This window comes from Haemaphysalis longicornis, unplaced genomic scaffold, assembly GCF_048455015.1.
Source record: "Haemaphysalis longicornis isolate Haplotype H1 unplaced genomic scaffold, Haemaphysalis longicornis Haplotype H1 scaffold_12, whole genome shotgun sequence".
In the NCBI taxonomy this organism is placed as follows: domain Eukaryota; kingdom Metazoa; phylum Arthropoda; class Arachnida; order Ixodida; family Ixodidae; genus Haemaphysalis; species Haemaphysalis longicornis.
The window spans coordinates 100,358,448-100,374,294 of record NW_027526225.1 but is presented as its reverse complement, the minus strand read 5'-3'; the positions used below and the strand labels follow the sequence as shown (position 1 = coordinate 100,374,294).

General features: G+C 48.6%; 1 protein-coding gene across 2 annotated transcripts in view; it reads right to left on the bottom strand.

Moving 5' to 3' along the window:
- LOC144163096 (neprilysin-1-like) overlaps positions 1 to 2,739 on the bottom strand; it is a 68,973-nt gene extending 66,234 nt beyond the window's left edge. For both annotated transcript variants that reach the window (XR_013320828.1, XM_077693897.1), the window contains exon 1: positions 2,577 to 2,739. Coding sequence is in view for 1 of the 2 variants with exons in the window: in XM_077693897.1 (XP_077550023.1) it covers positions 2,577 to 2,664 (88 nt within the window). In the remaining variant the exon portion in view is untranslated. The remainder of the gene's footprint in view (positions 1 to 2,576) is intronic.
- Between the last annotated feature and the right edge of the window lie 13,108 nt (positions 2,740 to 15,847).

Sequence of the window (15,847 nt, the reverse complement as noted above, 5' to 3'; positions counted from 1 at the left end):
CAATTCAACTGGAAGGGACCAATTTTCTGTTTTTGTCTGGCTGTTTAACTCCATTCGAGGACAAAACTCGCGTGTCGGCGTTCAGATTGTTAGCGACGAAGATAACCAACAGAGTCAAGATGATCGCATGTAAATATTTGGGGCCGCGCGCCGTGCATGCGGCGGTGTTATGTTATGTTATGCAAATATAGAAGTACGCATTTCTGCAGGCAGCGGGCATGTGATTTGGTGATTGTTTTGCGTCCTTTAATCGCGCTTAATTTGTTTATTTGACGCAATGCCTCCCCTACTCGCCAGTATACATGTACCCTGTCGTTCGTAAATCGTGCGGCGTAAAACATTACGCAAAGATCATTTAGTTTGCGAAAATACAAAGCAAAATTTCCTGTCGTTCTCACGGCGGTGCCAGGCCAGCAGTGTCAGCTGAGTCGGCCGCGCAATTCTTGGGTTCGCTTGCATGCTCCCGCTGAAGCAACCTTTTGCAGTTACCTCAGGCTATAGGATGAGCAGCGTTCCGTGTTTATGCTACTCGTGAACTTTCCTTTGTCGACCGCACGCAAGAAAGAACGGTAATCGTCGTCAAGAAGTTAGACCACTTGACCTGACGATACTCCTACAAACCAATACCTTTCCTCACCCAGTTCGCCTGCATCGTATGTTTCCAACTCAATACTCTGCTGTATGCCAGTTTTGTTCACAACCCGGAACTCTAGCTCATATTATAATACACTATAATACAGTGTGTGTGCAATCCCAAACTTCCACCTCTCCGATCCCCTCTTCCCACCCCTGAGCTGTGGTAGAACCTGGTGACCAGCGACCATCTGGACGTCCAGCAGCTCCAGGCATCCAGAGCGAAGGCTCTCTGCTCTCTTGATGGATTCCCGGACTAGGGAACCACTCCCACTTTAGAAAGCTCAAATAAACGTTTTCTCTCTCTCTCTCTCTCTCTCTCTCTCTCTCTCTCTCTATCTCTATCTCTCTCTCTCTCTCTCTCTCTCTCTCTATCTCTATCTCTATCTCTCTCTATCTCTATCTCTATCTCTATCTCTATCTCTATCTCTATCTCTATCTCTCTCTCTCTCTCTCTCTCTCTCTCTCTCTCTCTCTCTCTCTCTCTCTCTCTCTATCTATCTATCTATCTATCTATCTATCTATCTATCTATCTATCTATCTATCTATCTATCTATCTATCTATCTATCTATCTATCTATCTATCTATCTATCTATCTATCTATCTATCTATCTATCTATCTATCTCTCGCTTCTCGTTCTCTCTCTCTCTGTCCCACGCCGCGACGACCGCGACAGCTCCCTGATAAGAAAGCCGATATAAATCAGCTTGTTTTAGGGGATATTTTGTTCAGCCTCTACAACTACTTTAAGGGCTATTTCATACAGTATGCAGTCATTTAAACGCGCGACAAAGCGATTAAACTAAGTACAACCAAGTTCACTCTGCCTAGTAATTGAAAACGCATGGAGGGCGGCGAGGGTCGTCTGGTTTTGTACTACCCTGAGGCGTCGGCCACTAGGGGCGCCGCATGTCGCCAAAACTCCAGCTCAGGAGGCCTATATACCCACAGCCAAATCACGGAGTACACGGGCCTTGGCGTCATTTCTCTGTGACTCCGGCGTGAACAAAATCCGGTGACCGTTTGCCTTAACTATGCTTATTCGTGTTTGTAGTGTCTGTATGAGTTTTTGTGTCATCGCTTCCTTTCACTTTTGCACTTCTTATAGTCATGTGGAGTAGCAAGCTAAGCTCGCTGCCAGGCTGACTTCTCCTCATCATCAAAGGCATTCCTCCTCCTCCCAAACATCTACGTCCGGTGTCAGTGTTCATACTTGTCAACATTGCTGAACGACATTACGCAAATATAAGGCAGCAAATCAATAGATCAGTAATATTTACAGTGTTCCTTTATGAAAAATTCATTTATGTTTGGCTTTTGCGATAGCAAATGAAATACTATATCAACTACAGAAAACCGTCGCCTGCTGTTGCCCGCGCTACTATAGCTCCTGGCGACATTTAAGAAATCAAACGGCAACAGTAACGAAAGGCCTGACTAGATAGGTTACATGTTCCACTAGAAATGCTCGTAGAGTGGGGCAACGTGGCTCTATAAAAGTTGTGGTCGGGTGTCTCGATGCACGCGCATCTCCGCCGTATGGCCGTGCTGGCATCGAGGTACCCGACGTGGAGCAGCGAAACGCGGTAAATTTAAATTGGCTTAGCAAACCTTTAGCGCGTTATCCTGGGAGGAGCGAAACGGGAGAGGAACAGCATGAGAGAACGGGGACATTTAGTTGGCAGGCGCGCCGGTCGACTATGTTCTTTCGTCGACATTTCCAACGAAAGGAGCAGATACGCGGCCATATTTCTTCCGTCTTCTTCAGGAAAACCACGTACAACGTCGACAGAATTGGGACACGCGTCCACGTACTCCAGACACTAAGAGTTAGACGCGCACCATCACGGTGGGTGTTGAATGCTTTCTGGATATTAGCAGACGCTAATTTCAATTAGTTTTGCAAAAATCCCTTCGTCGCGTACGGAGTAGGGATCTCACCTTTTCCCGATGCGGGCAGCGTATGTCCGGCTGCGCAGGCAACTGACAAGAGAAGCAGCACACCCATAAGCACGTTTGCGGCACGCATCACCCTAAGCCTGCTACCTCACGGTGCCCGCTGGCTCGTACAAAATGAAGCGCTCGTTTGGACTGACGCCCTACGCGAGCTTTCGGCTATTGTTGCTCGGGGCTATCACAGATGCCTTTAAAGGACCGGAGCTCACTTCGTGCGAAACCGGTCTTGGTGAGAGAGAGAGGAGGAGGCGAAGGCACGATCGACAGCCATTTGGGCTGCAGCTCTAGCCACTTAAGAAAGACAAAAAGTAGTAGCTAATAACGGTTTCCGGAAAGAGTGCTCATGGAGCAACTTTCAAGAGTGCGAAGGTTTGTTCTCTGTGCAATCACTTTAAGAAGCATAGAACGGAGGGTGAACTCCAATGTCGAGGACATTAATTACGCTCAGATGCATGGATACGCTACCTGCCTTGTGCCCATGTAGTGGTCCAAAGACTTTCTCCTTTAACGGCTGCAGGGGATTTGCTGATTTAGCGTCGTCCTACACACAATCCGCATTTTCGTGCCGGGCTTTTTTTATTGCAGCCCCAATGCTTGACAAATGTTTGCGTTATCCGTTTGTCGATGACGCTATTAGAGAGAAGGACTTCGCCACAGGTTACTCGCTGATGTAGCACCCCCGTGTGAGGTACACTCTACACTTCCTTTCTGCCAGACTGCTTCAATGTAGCCCGTATACGCTTAAGCACGTGTTAGCGTTACGTGTTGGTCGACGGCGCTACTGGTAGCACTTCGGGGGAGGGGGGCGGGGTGGGAGGGCAGGTTTTTGCCATCTTTTTAGGATATATGTAGTAGGTAAACGGCGAAATTATAAATTGGTGATTACCTATAATATCAGTCATATACACTGGTGTGTTACACTGTGATATACACTGACTGGTTCGATTGCAATCTCAGATAGACTCTTGGCCAAAGTTAGATCTACACACTACCGTTGTAGAGTGATTGTGTGACTTTGATTGGTGCGACACTTCAAACCCACCTTTCTAGAGCAAACTAAGGGAACCATGTCTTGTGCGATTTTTAAATGTCTACATTGAAGTGTCCAACGATGACCGGGGAGGGGGGGGGGGCGGTACGTGCAAAGGGTAGTCCACGGAAAGCCAGTGCATGGGGATATTCGTGGGTATTTCTTACGTGGGTATTGCCTGCAAAGTCTATTCGAAGCGCGGAGTCAAGAACTTATCACTCTTTGGTGTGCCAGCAGATGTATACACAGTGGACATCCCAACTCTGTCTTTCGTTTCCACGACACAGACACACCTCCAGTCGATGTCATTGTCTCCTTGCGAGCTAAGTGTGTATGGCAATTTTTAAAGTGTCGGTCAGAGGAATGGTGCAGCTGTACAAGGCACTTTAATTAGGAGTTTTGCGTTACAGTTTGCACCGATATCTAGTAGCTGGTCCACTAACCTTCGGGCGACACAGAGCATCCTAGCGCAGGCTCTCCGCACGTGTCTTGGTTTGCCGCGATGCACGTCAATACACAATATACATTGCCCAAGACAGTCCTGTAGCAATTTTTGTGAGCACTGAGACACCCCACTTACACATCAGGCTCCTCACGAGGCTACCATGTCACCAACGTGCTCAGCTTCCTCTAAGTCAATCACGTTCTTCATTCGCAGCCTTTCTCGCAGCGCACAGGACTGAAGAACCATCGACCCCGCACGGGGCACCTCCAGTATACTTGGTGACGGTATTGGGGACACCGCGTACACTGAGCCCCCAAGCATCTGATGTAATCTACCATGACGATGTGCTTTAAGATGAAGGGTAGAAACCAAAAACAGGGGCCGTCGGAGCCATGGTAAAACTCCGGCGGATGGGCTCCCTGTATGTTTACCAGACAGGGAGCTCCGCGACCTCTTCAGCTATCAGGGTAAGGCTGACGAAGAAAGTACCCCATTTTCCTGCTTTTATACTATGCTGTATGGTATTGTCTATACCCCCCCCCCCGAAGTTTCATTCGCACCTCTTTCAAGAACTGCCGTTTCAACAACCGTGAACAACTTTTCCCTTTTTCTTGTCATTGAGTAAGCTGACTCAACACAAGACCTGTCACTTCACTGTCGGTATTCCTGGTTTCGAAATTTCTGAAAAAAACATTAGGTGAACAGTGTGAAGTTAAAAAGTCAGGACGGCAGAAATGCTCGTCGAACTCAATGCGTAGCAACAAGACCACACCCTTCTTGCCCAAACTCGCCTCCTTCACCAGGACATCAGGGTCACACCCCAATGGAGCTTGAACAGCTCCGAGGGTGTGATTTCGGATACATACCTCCTTACCGAAACAAATTCAGACCTTCTCGAAGGTTTAAAAGATCAGCGCGTCCTAGCAGTGCGCCGCATCACAATGCGCAGGACAGATAAGATAATCCCCACCAAACACATTATTCTGACCTTTAAGTATTCGGCACTTCCACAACATATAAATGCAGGCTGCAGGCTTCATCCGATACCGAACCCGCGCCGCTGCTTCAAGTGCCAGTGGTTCGGGAACCGTACAATCTCTCGCCGCGGGAAAACAACCTGTGCGAAATGCGCCGCACAGGACCATCCCACCGACAACTGCAATTCTGACAACCTCACATATGCAAACTGCAGGGGCCCACATGCGGCCTACTCCAGGAAATGCGAGAAGTTTCAGCAAGCAAAAAATGTTAATGGAAAAGTCACTGAAAATATCTTGTTTATATCAAATGGCCGCTGCTGCTGCACTTACAACTGCAGTTGACATACAATACCTTAATCTTACCCTAATTCAGTCATCAGTCAACACCTTCGCAAAACATGGCAAGCATACTAGAATGAACAGACAGGCAGCAAACTACACGTTATAAAGTCATTCTTGGGATCATGCACAACTTACACACACAACAGGCACAATGAAGTTACCCTGGCTCGATTACGGCTAGGGCACACCCATGCAACACACTCCTACGTTATCACGGGATCTCCACGACCCCTGTGTAGCAGGTGTGGCGACTACCTATCCGTGATCCATGTACTACTTTAGTGCAAAGCACTCTACACAACACGACACAAACACTTCACCGAATTCTACAGACAACACATCCCACTGCACCCAGCGTTCTTCCTGTCTGACGATGCCATGTTTTCTGTCAAGCGCGTTTTAACTATTTAGCAGAAGGGAAATTTTTACACCTTTTTTCATACCACGCATAACCACGTCCTGGCCCTCTACAATAGCCCACCTCATTGTCTTTTGGTTTCTTGCTAACCGTGTTCTTGTGTTCTTGCTCACCGAGTTTAGTGTTTACATCTTCATCTCTCATATGCGACAACTGTTTCGGCGCTCTTTTCCCCAGTCCGCCTTGCGCCAGTAACACCTAACCATCATCATCGCCGGGGGGAGGAGACGCGTCTGGTTTCCGCAGGGACTCAGTACCGGGAGTCAGGATTTGTCCCGCCTCCCCCCCCCTACCCGGGGTTGCATCAGGCAGCCCAACCAGGCACCACACCGCTTGCTGAAGCAGCAGCAGTTGTGGTGCCAACCGTCTCCGTCGGGACCGATGCCGCTCGTGCCCTTGACGACCCGTCCTCCAGTACATTGGAGGGTGACGAGGGGATGGACACTGGGGGCCCTGCATTAGAGTTCCTGTATATGCTCCCTACGGGAGCAGAGTTGCGCATAGGTCCGCCATCTTGACCGCCGAGCATCCATAGCAGCGTGGGAAAGCCAACCGTCGGGCTTGGAGTCGTGCGCACCGCGCGAGGGGAGCGTGAGCGCACCCCGACGTCGCTGCTTTTTTTTTTGTAACGCGCGCTTTGCTTTATTATTAGGGGTGTGCGAATACTCGAATACGAATAGAATAGCAGCTCTGCGAATACTTCGTTTCGCGAATCGAACATTTACTATACGAGTTTTCTAATAGTAGAATAGATTTTTCATAAGTGCCCCGCGGCTCTCCAAAAGCGTGCCTCATCATGGCCCGTGATTGTAGTTCTCCCGTGTTTTCGCATCATATTATTCATGCTCGCAACGTGCTCGCTTCGGAGTTACACGGCGCTGTGTAGTCTCTGCGTATGGTTGCAATGCGGCAACTCTATAGCGCAATTCGTTTTCCAACCCTATATATCGTGCTCACTCAGGATTCTTAAGCACTGACTGATAGTGGTTCGGCGGCTGGACTGCTGCGAATGGGAGTTGAAAAGCGTGATTTCCGGGTTATAGAAAACGTCATGGGTCCCAAACATGTGCACCAGCTTCATTCTTCTAAAGAAATCTGTGGAAAACCGAGACCTGTGAAAAAAAAAAAGAAATTGATATTCGATTCGATATTCGGCATCTTTTATTTGTTTGATTTTAAATGTACTATTACGTATTCGCACAACCCTGTTTATTATAACTGACGTCTGACTGCGGAACTGATTGCAATTGTGCTTACAGCCGAGCTACTTTTCAGACTCGTTGAGCAAATATATAGAACACCTGTCTGGACGAATTAACTCTGTCGCGCGAAATTAGCGCTTTGTTTGAGCAAAAAACCACAACAGCCTGTACTACACCTCGCCAACGTTTACGTGCTATGTTGAAGCACTAACAAGTTAAAAAGTGGTCCGAATAGAAACGCACCAAGGCCACGGAAGTAAACCGCCACAAACCAGAATAAGAAAAACAAAACAGCTTATGCTATCGCACCGTTTCAAGCGGCGCTACGCCAACACAAATACGCCCTGCAACCGATGATGGTATATGCTCCGCATTTTCCTTTTGAATTCCTGAACCTGGCTACCAGAGAATAAAAGAAACGCGGGACAGTTTCAAGCAATAAAGGAAACTTTGCCTCGCATATTCTTGCTCCTCTGGATGTTGCGGTCGAACGGCGTAAACGCAGCAGCCACTGAAGGCGACGGCGGAGAACAGATTTCCCGTACGGAATCGAGAAGAAGGCTTTCCCGCTGCTTTCCGCACGGTTTGTGCAATTCGGCGCACAGCACCCCGTCATGGCAACGATTAGGCGACTTACATGACCGCGTACTGAAGTTGTGCAAAAAAGATACTCTTCATGTACTAGCGTGTTGCGGCTTGTCGCTCTCGCGCTACGAACTACGAATGCGACATGGCAGCGGCGCAAATGTACGAAAGACGCCGACAGCAGAGGGCAGCAGCGGCGTTGCAGCCGCATCGCCGGCTTCTCTGCGGTGCGTGGATGCTTTTTGGGCACGTGACGGCGATCAGCGAATAGGGTCGTGAGCGGCGAATGGAAATCAAAGGCGCAACTCTTGCTCCCGTAGGGAGCATATACAGGAACTCTACCCTGCATCAGCTCCCACCGCCACCGCACCGTCCGTGCAACTGTTGCACTACTGACATCTTCGGCGGTGGAAGATCATGTGAAGACCACTCTAAGGGGTGCCAAAGTCCAGGGGCCCGGTCCGTCGGGCATCCCCCTGGCATCTAACGAGGAGATAGATGTCGCGCCCTTCCTGCCTACAGCGCACCTCAAAGAGCGGCCTCCAACATTCAAGCCCCTAAAGAGAACACATGAACACGTACAAACACACTCCAGTCATCCTTAAATGTAAGCAATGGGAACAGAAAACATCATTCAATAAAACTGCAGAGGCATCCTTAACAATCTTGACGATGTGTACGAGATGCTGCATACTAATCAGCCAAGCTTCATGTGTCTCAATGAAACACACCTCAATTCCAAACACACAAATGTCTTAAATAGGTACATGGTATCCAGAAAGGACAGGGTTGGGTGCGCACACTCTTCGGGTGGTGTTACCATTGTCGCCCGGAAATTATTAGCATGCCACCCTCTCTCTTTGAACACTATCATTGAGGCTCTAGCCATCCGCACATGGATTTTTAATAGGTTGATTACAGCAGGTTCCATTTACATTCCTCCTGATCTAGCACTTTCGAGCTCTGACTTCGAGGCTCTGGTTAACCAGCTGCCCGAACCATACATCATCACTAGCGACCTGATGCGCACAATTTTTCTTTGGGCTCTTCCTACAAGAATGCCCGAGGTCGCCTAATAGAGAAGTTTCTAACATCCTGAGGAGCATGCTTTTCAACAAGAAACAGCTTACATACCAGCACATAGGGAGCAACACGCATTCCTATCTTGACTTGGCTATTGGCTCCGCAGTTCTCTTTCATTGTCTTGAGTAGGGCGTAAGCACGGAAGCATAGGGTAGTAACCACTTCCCCACTTCCCTTACATATATTGGCAAAGGCCAAAGCAGACCATCTCCCCATAACAGCTTTAACGAATCAAATGCGAACTGGAGTACATTCACAGATACATCTGAACTACAGCACACAACCTTAACACGCATACACGTAGACGAAACTGCCAAACTCTTCCCGGCGCAAGTCCTTGATGCTGCCAGAAAATCAATTCCCCAGGCCTCCGGTGCCCCGCTTAACCCAAGGAGGCCCTGGTGGAACGAGGACTGCAGGCGAGCCCGATAGCCCAAAACAAGGCCCATGTTTAACAAACGTGTATCGTTCAAACGCGCAAACGCGCTTGGGAAACGCGGGCGCTGTAAGGCGAAAAGGGACAGTTGGCGCACCTTCCTCGCTTCCACTACCTCTTACGCCGACACTCACAAAGTCTGGACGCGTATGCGAAAACTCAAAGCAGAACTAACCCACAGCCTGCCCCCGGTTAGTACAACAGGGGACACACTTGAAGACCCGGCTAACACACTCGCACACTTCCAACATGTGTCCAGTTCAGCACACTACACCAACACGTTCATAGAACACAAAACATCGTGTGAGAAGAAGTCCTTGCGAGATAATAATAAGTCGACCTCCTTATATAACACCCCCTTCTTACTTCATGAGCTGAAAATCGCAGTCATTACTTGTAAACCTCCAGCTCCAGGCGCAGAGAAGTTTACGTATTATACAACACTACAACAAAATATTTCTTTCAGGGTGCCTTCCAGGGTCTTGGAGGGAGGCCATTGTAGTGGATTCTCTGAAAGAGGGGAAGGACCCTTCCTCTCCCGCAAATTATTGTCCCATCGCCCTGACAAGCGGCGTGTGTAAGCTGCTGGAGAAGATGATAAACAGGAGAATCATGTACTTGTTAGAGTACAATGGTCTCCTCGAGGGCTGCCAAGCTGGCTTCAGGGCGGGGAGATCTACCAACGATCAGTTAGTTGCGTTGGAATCGTATGTAAAAGATGCCTTAATCTATAACCAGTTTTGCGCAACGGTGTTTTCTGGCCTTGAGAAGGCCCATGACAGCGCTTGGCGCTTCGGGATCCTGAGAGACCTGAGTAATTCGGTGTTCCGGGTCATATGTTATGCATCATAGCTAGTTACATATCTGAAAAAATATTTCTCGTAACCTTTGGTAGTGCCCTGTCAAGGATTCACGTGGGAGATAACGGCGTGCCGCAAGTTGGATTTCTAAGCTGCCTCTGTTTATTATTAAAATGAACTCTCTTGGTAAGGCATTGCCACCTACAATTTCATAATCTATATTTGTAGACGACGTGTAGATATCTTTTAAACCACGTAATATGTCAATCTGTGAACGTCAGGTTCAGCTTGGTGTCAAAAAACGTACCGGATGGGCAGACATGAATGGTATTAAACCCAATCCAGAAAAACGTTCTTGCATTGTGTTCTCCAGGAGGCGCAGGATCCTTGCGGACCCAGCTATTACTCTGAAAGACCTTTATATTCCTTTTAAAAAGAACACAATTTTTTAGGCGTAACATTCAATAAAATACTTATTTGTTCCACACTTCAAAGTTTTTAGGCAAAAATACCCCAAAACAACGAATATTCCTTAAGTTCTTTCCCACCAGTCCTATGGTGCAGACAAGCAACTCCGGCAGCGTCGTGTAGGGGTGGGCAACAACGACGGCACTAAACGCTAGACACAGTCTTGCGTTCGGGGCTACGGCTTGCATGTGGCGCTTTTCGCACTAGCCCAGTCAAAAATCTTTATGAAATGCAAAAAGAGGTCCCTACATCCCCGCACATGGCGCCTTGAGTAATCTTGGTGACGGTATTGGTGACACCGCGGACCCCGAGCCTCCAAACATAAGTTGTGACCTACCGTAACGGTGTGTTTATAGGGGGAGGGTTAGAAAGCACGAACGGTGGCCGTCAGAGATCAGGTCAAGCTTCGGCGGATGGATTCACTGTTAGTTAACCAGGCAGGAAGCTCCGGAACCTTTTCAGCAATCGGGGTAAGGCTGACAAAGAAAGTACCCCATATGGCAAATCTAAAATCACCCCCAAACATGAGCTGCCCCTGAAAAGGGCCCGCACCGAAGGTTTGTTTCCACCCTTGCCAACAACTGCATTCCCAAACCCAGATAACTGTCCTCGTTTTCTGTTCGTCGAATATTGTCAAAAATTGAAGCCGGTAAGCTATCAATCTATATTTCTTGCTTCGTTATTCCTGGAAGGCATCATCGGCAATGCATACAAAGAAAAAAGCTCAGAACTGGTGAAGCGCTATTTGAATATAAACTCAGCAGCCATCCACAATTCACCTAAAACAAACGCGCAGGGCGGATCCGGAGATCAGGGTCACACCCCACCGCTGCCTCAACAGCTCTCAGGGTGTGATTTCTGAGGCAGATCTGATTCACGAAACCAATGCCGACCTTGTGGAAGGCCTGAGTGATCAGCGCGTCCTGGCTGTAAAGCGCATATCCATGCGCCATGATAACAAACAAATAGCAACTAAACACATTATCCTGACTTTCGACCGATCCACCCTATCACAATCCATAAATGCCGCCTTTATACATTGTTCTGTTCGCCCGTACATCCGGTACCCGCGGTGCTGATTCAATTGCCAATGGTTCGGGCATGTTCCAATCTCCTGCCGTGGCCGACTTACCTGCGCTAAGTGCGGCAGCATGACTATCCTTCTGAAAACTGCGAATCAGAAACCTTGACCTGTGCCAACTGCCAGGGACACTATGCAGCCTATTCGCGAAAATGCGAGAAGTTTAAGCAGAAGCGGATAGTCAATGTTAGTCAAGGATAGTCAATGATAGTCAACATCACGTTCGCAGAGGTGCAGAAGATTTCGCCTCTTTCTCTCTGGGGAAGTACGCCGACGCAGCTCGCCGGGGGGCTGAGTGGTGTCTCCTTTCGTCAGGGAGCCCTTACCACGAGTCTGTCTTGGTACCGAACCCACACTCCCCGTGTTGCCTCAGGCAGCTTAACCCGTCACCACACCGCCTGCTAAGCCAGCATCGGCTGTGACGGGAGCCTCGTCCTTTGGGGATGCCACTGCATCCACCGTTTCCTGTTCGCCGGCCCGAAGAACATTCGAGGGCATGCAGGAGATGGAGACGAAGAAACCCGCGGCAGTTACCACCCCTACCGCACCGCCTGCGCCACACGGGGCACTCCTGGCGCCCTGCACGGTCACGGCTCGAACGAAGGGCACCGGAAATGGTGCCAAGTACAGGGGGGTGCCGTCCGCCGGTTAGCCCCCCCCCCCCCCCCCCACCTCCTAAAAAAGTGATGAGAACGTGGATTTGTGACCTTTGTTTCCTCTCTGCTTTGCTGTCTAAGGAGTGGGTTCCTCCATCCAAACTTCCCGAGAAGGTAAAAAAAAAACTAGTAGCCCTCAGCACTTCATAATGGGAAGAGAAAATATTGTTCAATCGAACTGAAGAGGCCTTTTTTTCAGTTTCAGTTTCAGTTTATTATTCGTAACAAAGTATACAATGTGTGAAAAAATATTACACAGAAAGGAGTCCCAGAGTTTAGCCCTGTAATGGGACCCCTTAGCACTGTAATATACTTGACGATGTGACGAGATCCTGCGTGCTAATCAGCTAAGTACAATGTGTGTCCAACACATGTAAATTCCAATCACACGACTTTTTTAAATAATTATATGGTATTCAGACAGGACCGGGATTTCTGTACACATTCTTCGGGCGTTGTGGCAATAATCGCCCGAAAATTCTTAGCATGCCACCCTATCATTCTGAACACTGTCCTTGAAGCTGTAGCAATCCGCACAATTACAATTATTAGGTTCATAACGGTATGCTCTATTTACATTCCTCCTCATCTTTCACATTTGAGCTCTGACTTCGAGGCGCTGGTTGACCAGCTTCCCGCACCATATATCCTCACAGGCGACGTTAATTAATGTGCACAAGTCTTCTTGGGGCTCTCCTCGTGGTCGTCTGATAGAGAAGTTTCTAACATCCTCTGGAGCATGCCTTTTAAACAAGAAACAGGCTACATACCATAACATAGGACACAACACATACTCATATCTTGACTTGATTATTGGCTCTGTAGTTCTCTTTCCTTGTTTTGAGTGGAGTGTAGGCACGCGCCCATACGGTAGTGCCCACTTCCCTACCTCACTAGCATATATAGGTAAAGGTCCTGCAGCCCATCATTTCAGAACGGATTCACTGTATCAAGAGCAAACTGGAATACGTTCACAGACATCCAAGCTACTACACACATCCACAAGACACCTACATGTTGAACAGGCAACCCAAATACTCACGGCGCACATCCTAGACGCCGCCGAAAAGTACATTCCGGACGCCTCTGGTGCCCTGGGCAACCAGAGGGGGCCGTGGTAGAATGAGGACTGTAGACGGGTGCGAGAGGCCCAGAGCAAGGCGCAGGATATCCTTCGAGGGTTTCCCACGTCGGATAACGTCCTTTTATTCAAAAGGGCGAAGGTGATGGGAAAACGTTTACGCCGTGAGGCAAAGCGACGCAGTTGGCATTCCTTCTTGACATCCATAAATTCATACACCGATCCACACACGGTCTGGACACGTATACGAAAACTCAAAGCACATCAGACACACGTCGTGCACCTGCTTGGGACAACTGGGGACGCACGGGAAGACAAGGCTAACACACTCACACAACCCTTCCAACACGTGTGCAGTTCACCACACTACACCGACACTTTCATGAAACACAAACAATCGGCCGAGAAGAAGTCTACTTGATAACGACAAGTCAACCTCCTTTTATAGCTCCGAGATTTCACTTCATGTACTGAGGGCCACTCTGAGCACTTCTAAAGCGTCAGTTCCAGGCGCAGACAACATGATATAGACAATAATAGAGCACCTACACTTTGACACTCTTTTACCACTCCTCCACCTCCAAGATATGGCTTTCGGGTCACATTCCAAGCTGTTGGAGGGAGGCTATTGTTATAGATTTCTTGAAAGAGGGGAAGGAGCCTTCCTCTCCCGCTAGTTATCGACCCATTGCCCTAACCAGCTGCCTGTGCAAGCTTTTCGAGAAGATGATAAACCGGAGGCTCGTGTACTTTCTGGAGTAGAAGTGTCTTCTTGAGAGCTGCCAGGCAGGTTTCAGGGCGGGGCGCTCCACTAACGACCAAGTTCTTCCCTTGAAATCCTATATACAGCCGTAAGCATGTTTGCGGCATGCTTCGTTCTAAGCATGCTACCGCACGGCGGTCGCTTTCTCGTCCAAAATGAAGCGCTCATTCGGATAGACGCCGTACACTAGATTTCCGGTATTGTTGCTCGGTGCTGTCGGGGTTGCCTTTAAAGGACCGGAGCTCACGTCGTGCAAAATCGGCTTTGGTGATAGAGGAAAGGGGTGGGGATAAAGGCATGATTGACAACTATTTGGGCTGCATCTGTAGCACCTAAAAAAAGGAAAAGCAGTAGCTCAAAACATTTTCCGGCAAAGCGCGCTCATGTAGCAAGTCTCAAGAGAACGAAGGTTCTCTGTGCGTGGACGTAGGAAGCATGAAGGTGGCTGAATTCTAATTTCGAGGTCATTTGTTACGCTCAGATCAATAGATACATGCTACCTGTATTGTGCCCATGCACTGGTACAAAGGCACTTTATAAGCAACCCCAAACCATCCACCGCCGGCGGCGTCGGCGTCCGCAGTGCTCCTCTATAAAGAAACAGCATCCGGCGCCAGGTTTCGATCCGCGGACTTTGCGGCCGCAGCGCGACGCTCTACCGACCAAGCCACGGACGCGACGTGATATCAGCGTTAGTGACGCGCCTTATATCTTTAACGCATTCAAACTACGTCGTCAGCGGCGTGCGTTGGCGACTCAGCGGCGTTATAGCGGCTTGATAACTGCGTGGTGTACACGTGATACTACAAACCCGATGGAAGAGATGGAAGAGAAGGCGGCAAGGCGGTGGGCTGCGGGGGCCGAGCGCAAGCGCCGCAAGCGGGCCGACAACCGTGCATTCGCACTTTCACATTCTCCCCCTCGGGGAAATGCGGGGGAATTTTTTGCTTCAATAGTGAGTTTTAGCATGGCGTTACGGTGCGCCGTTGGTGGTAGCCGACTGCGCATGCGCGAGAGTTACCGCGAACGGTAACTTACCGGCACATGCTTTACCGTCGCCAGCGAGCTTCCTCAACAGGCGAAGTGTACCCTCGGGTATTGATTACAGCAAATGCAGTGCGCTCGTCGCTTTATGTTTAGTACAACCGTTGAAAGTAATCTTACTTGATGCTGTTTATTACGTTTTTTGTTAAATAATGCTCAGGAGAACGACAAACAACGATTTTTCTCAGATGGGCGAGCAAAATGGCCACCCCTACCGGGATAAGCCTTGCCCGCCTCAAATAGTTCAGTTAAGTTCCTGAGCTTGCAAAGTGCTTTTAGGTCTCCAAAAGTGTGCTGGGCATAGTAGTGTAGGTAGCTGAGTAATTACTGCAACATAGTTTACTGATTTCTTGCCTAAATATTTAGCAAGGGGCAAATTCTTTCACCTTGATTCTAACTCTACTCGGTAAATGACGCCACCGACAGGTTTTCTTTTTAAAAATGTACAGGTGACGGCTGCAGTATTCTCAAAACACGTACAGTTATTGTGAACTCTTCATCTGAAAAGTGAAATATTTAGGCTACTTTGAACGAAAGGAAACATATATAAGTAACGAAGTTATTGCTTTTCTTTAAGACTAATTTTTCAGATGTCGCTACCTACGCCACGGCAGCCGGAATAAACAAACCGCGAACTGTGTTTTTAAATGTATCCCCCATTTCCAGTGGCAAACAGAAACTCCGGTTTCCGGTAACACGGTAAACGGTAACGCTATCACGGTAAAAATGTGCTAAAACTCTCTATAGGCTGCAGGAGATTCACTGATTTAGCGTTTTCCATCCACGTACAATCCGCACTTTTTTGTAACGAAAATGTTTGCGTTAGCGGTGTTTTGATGACG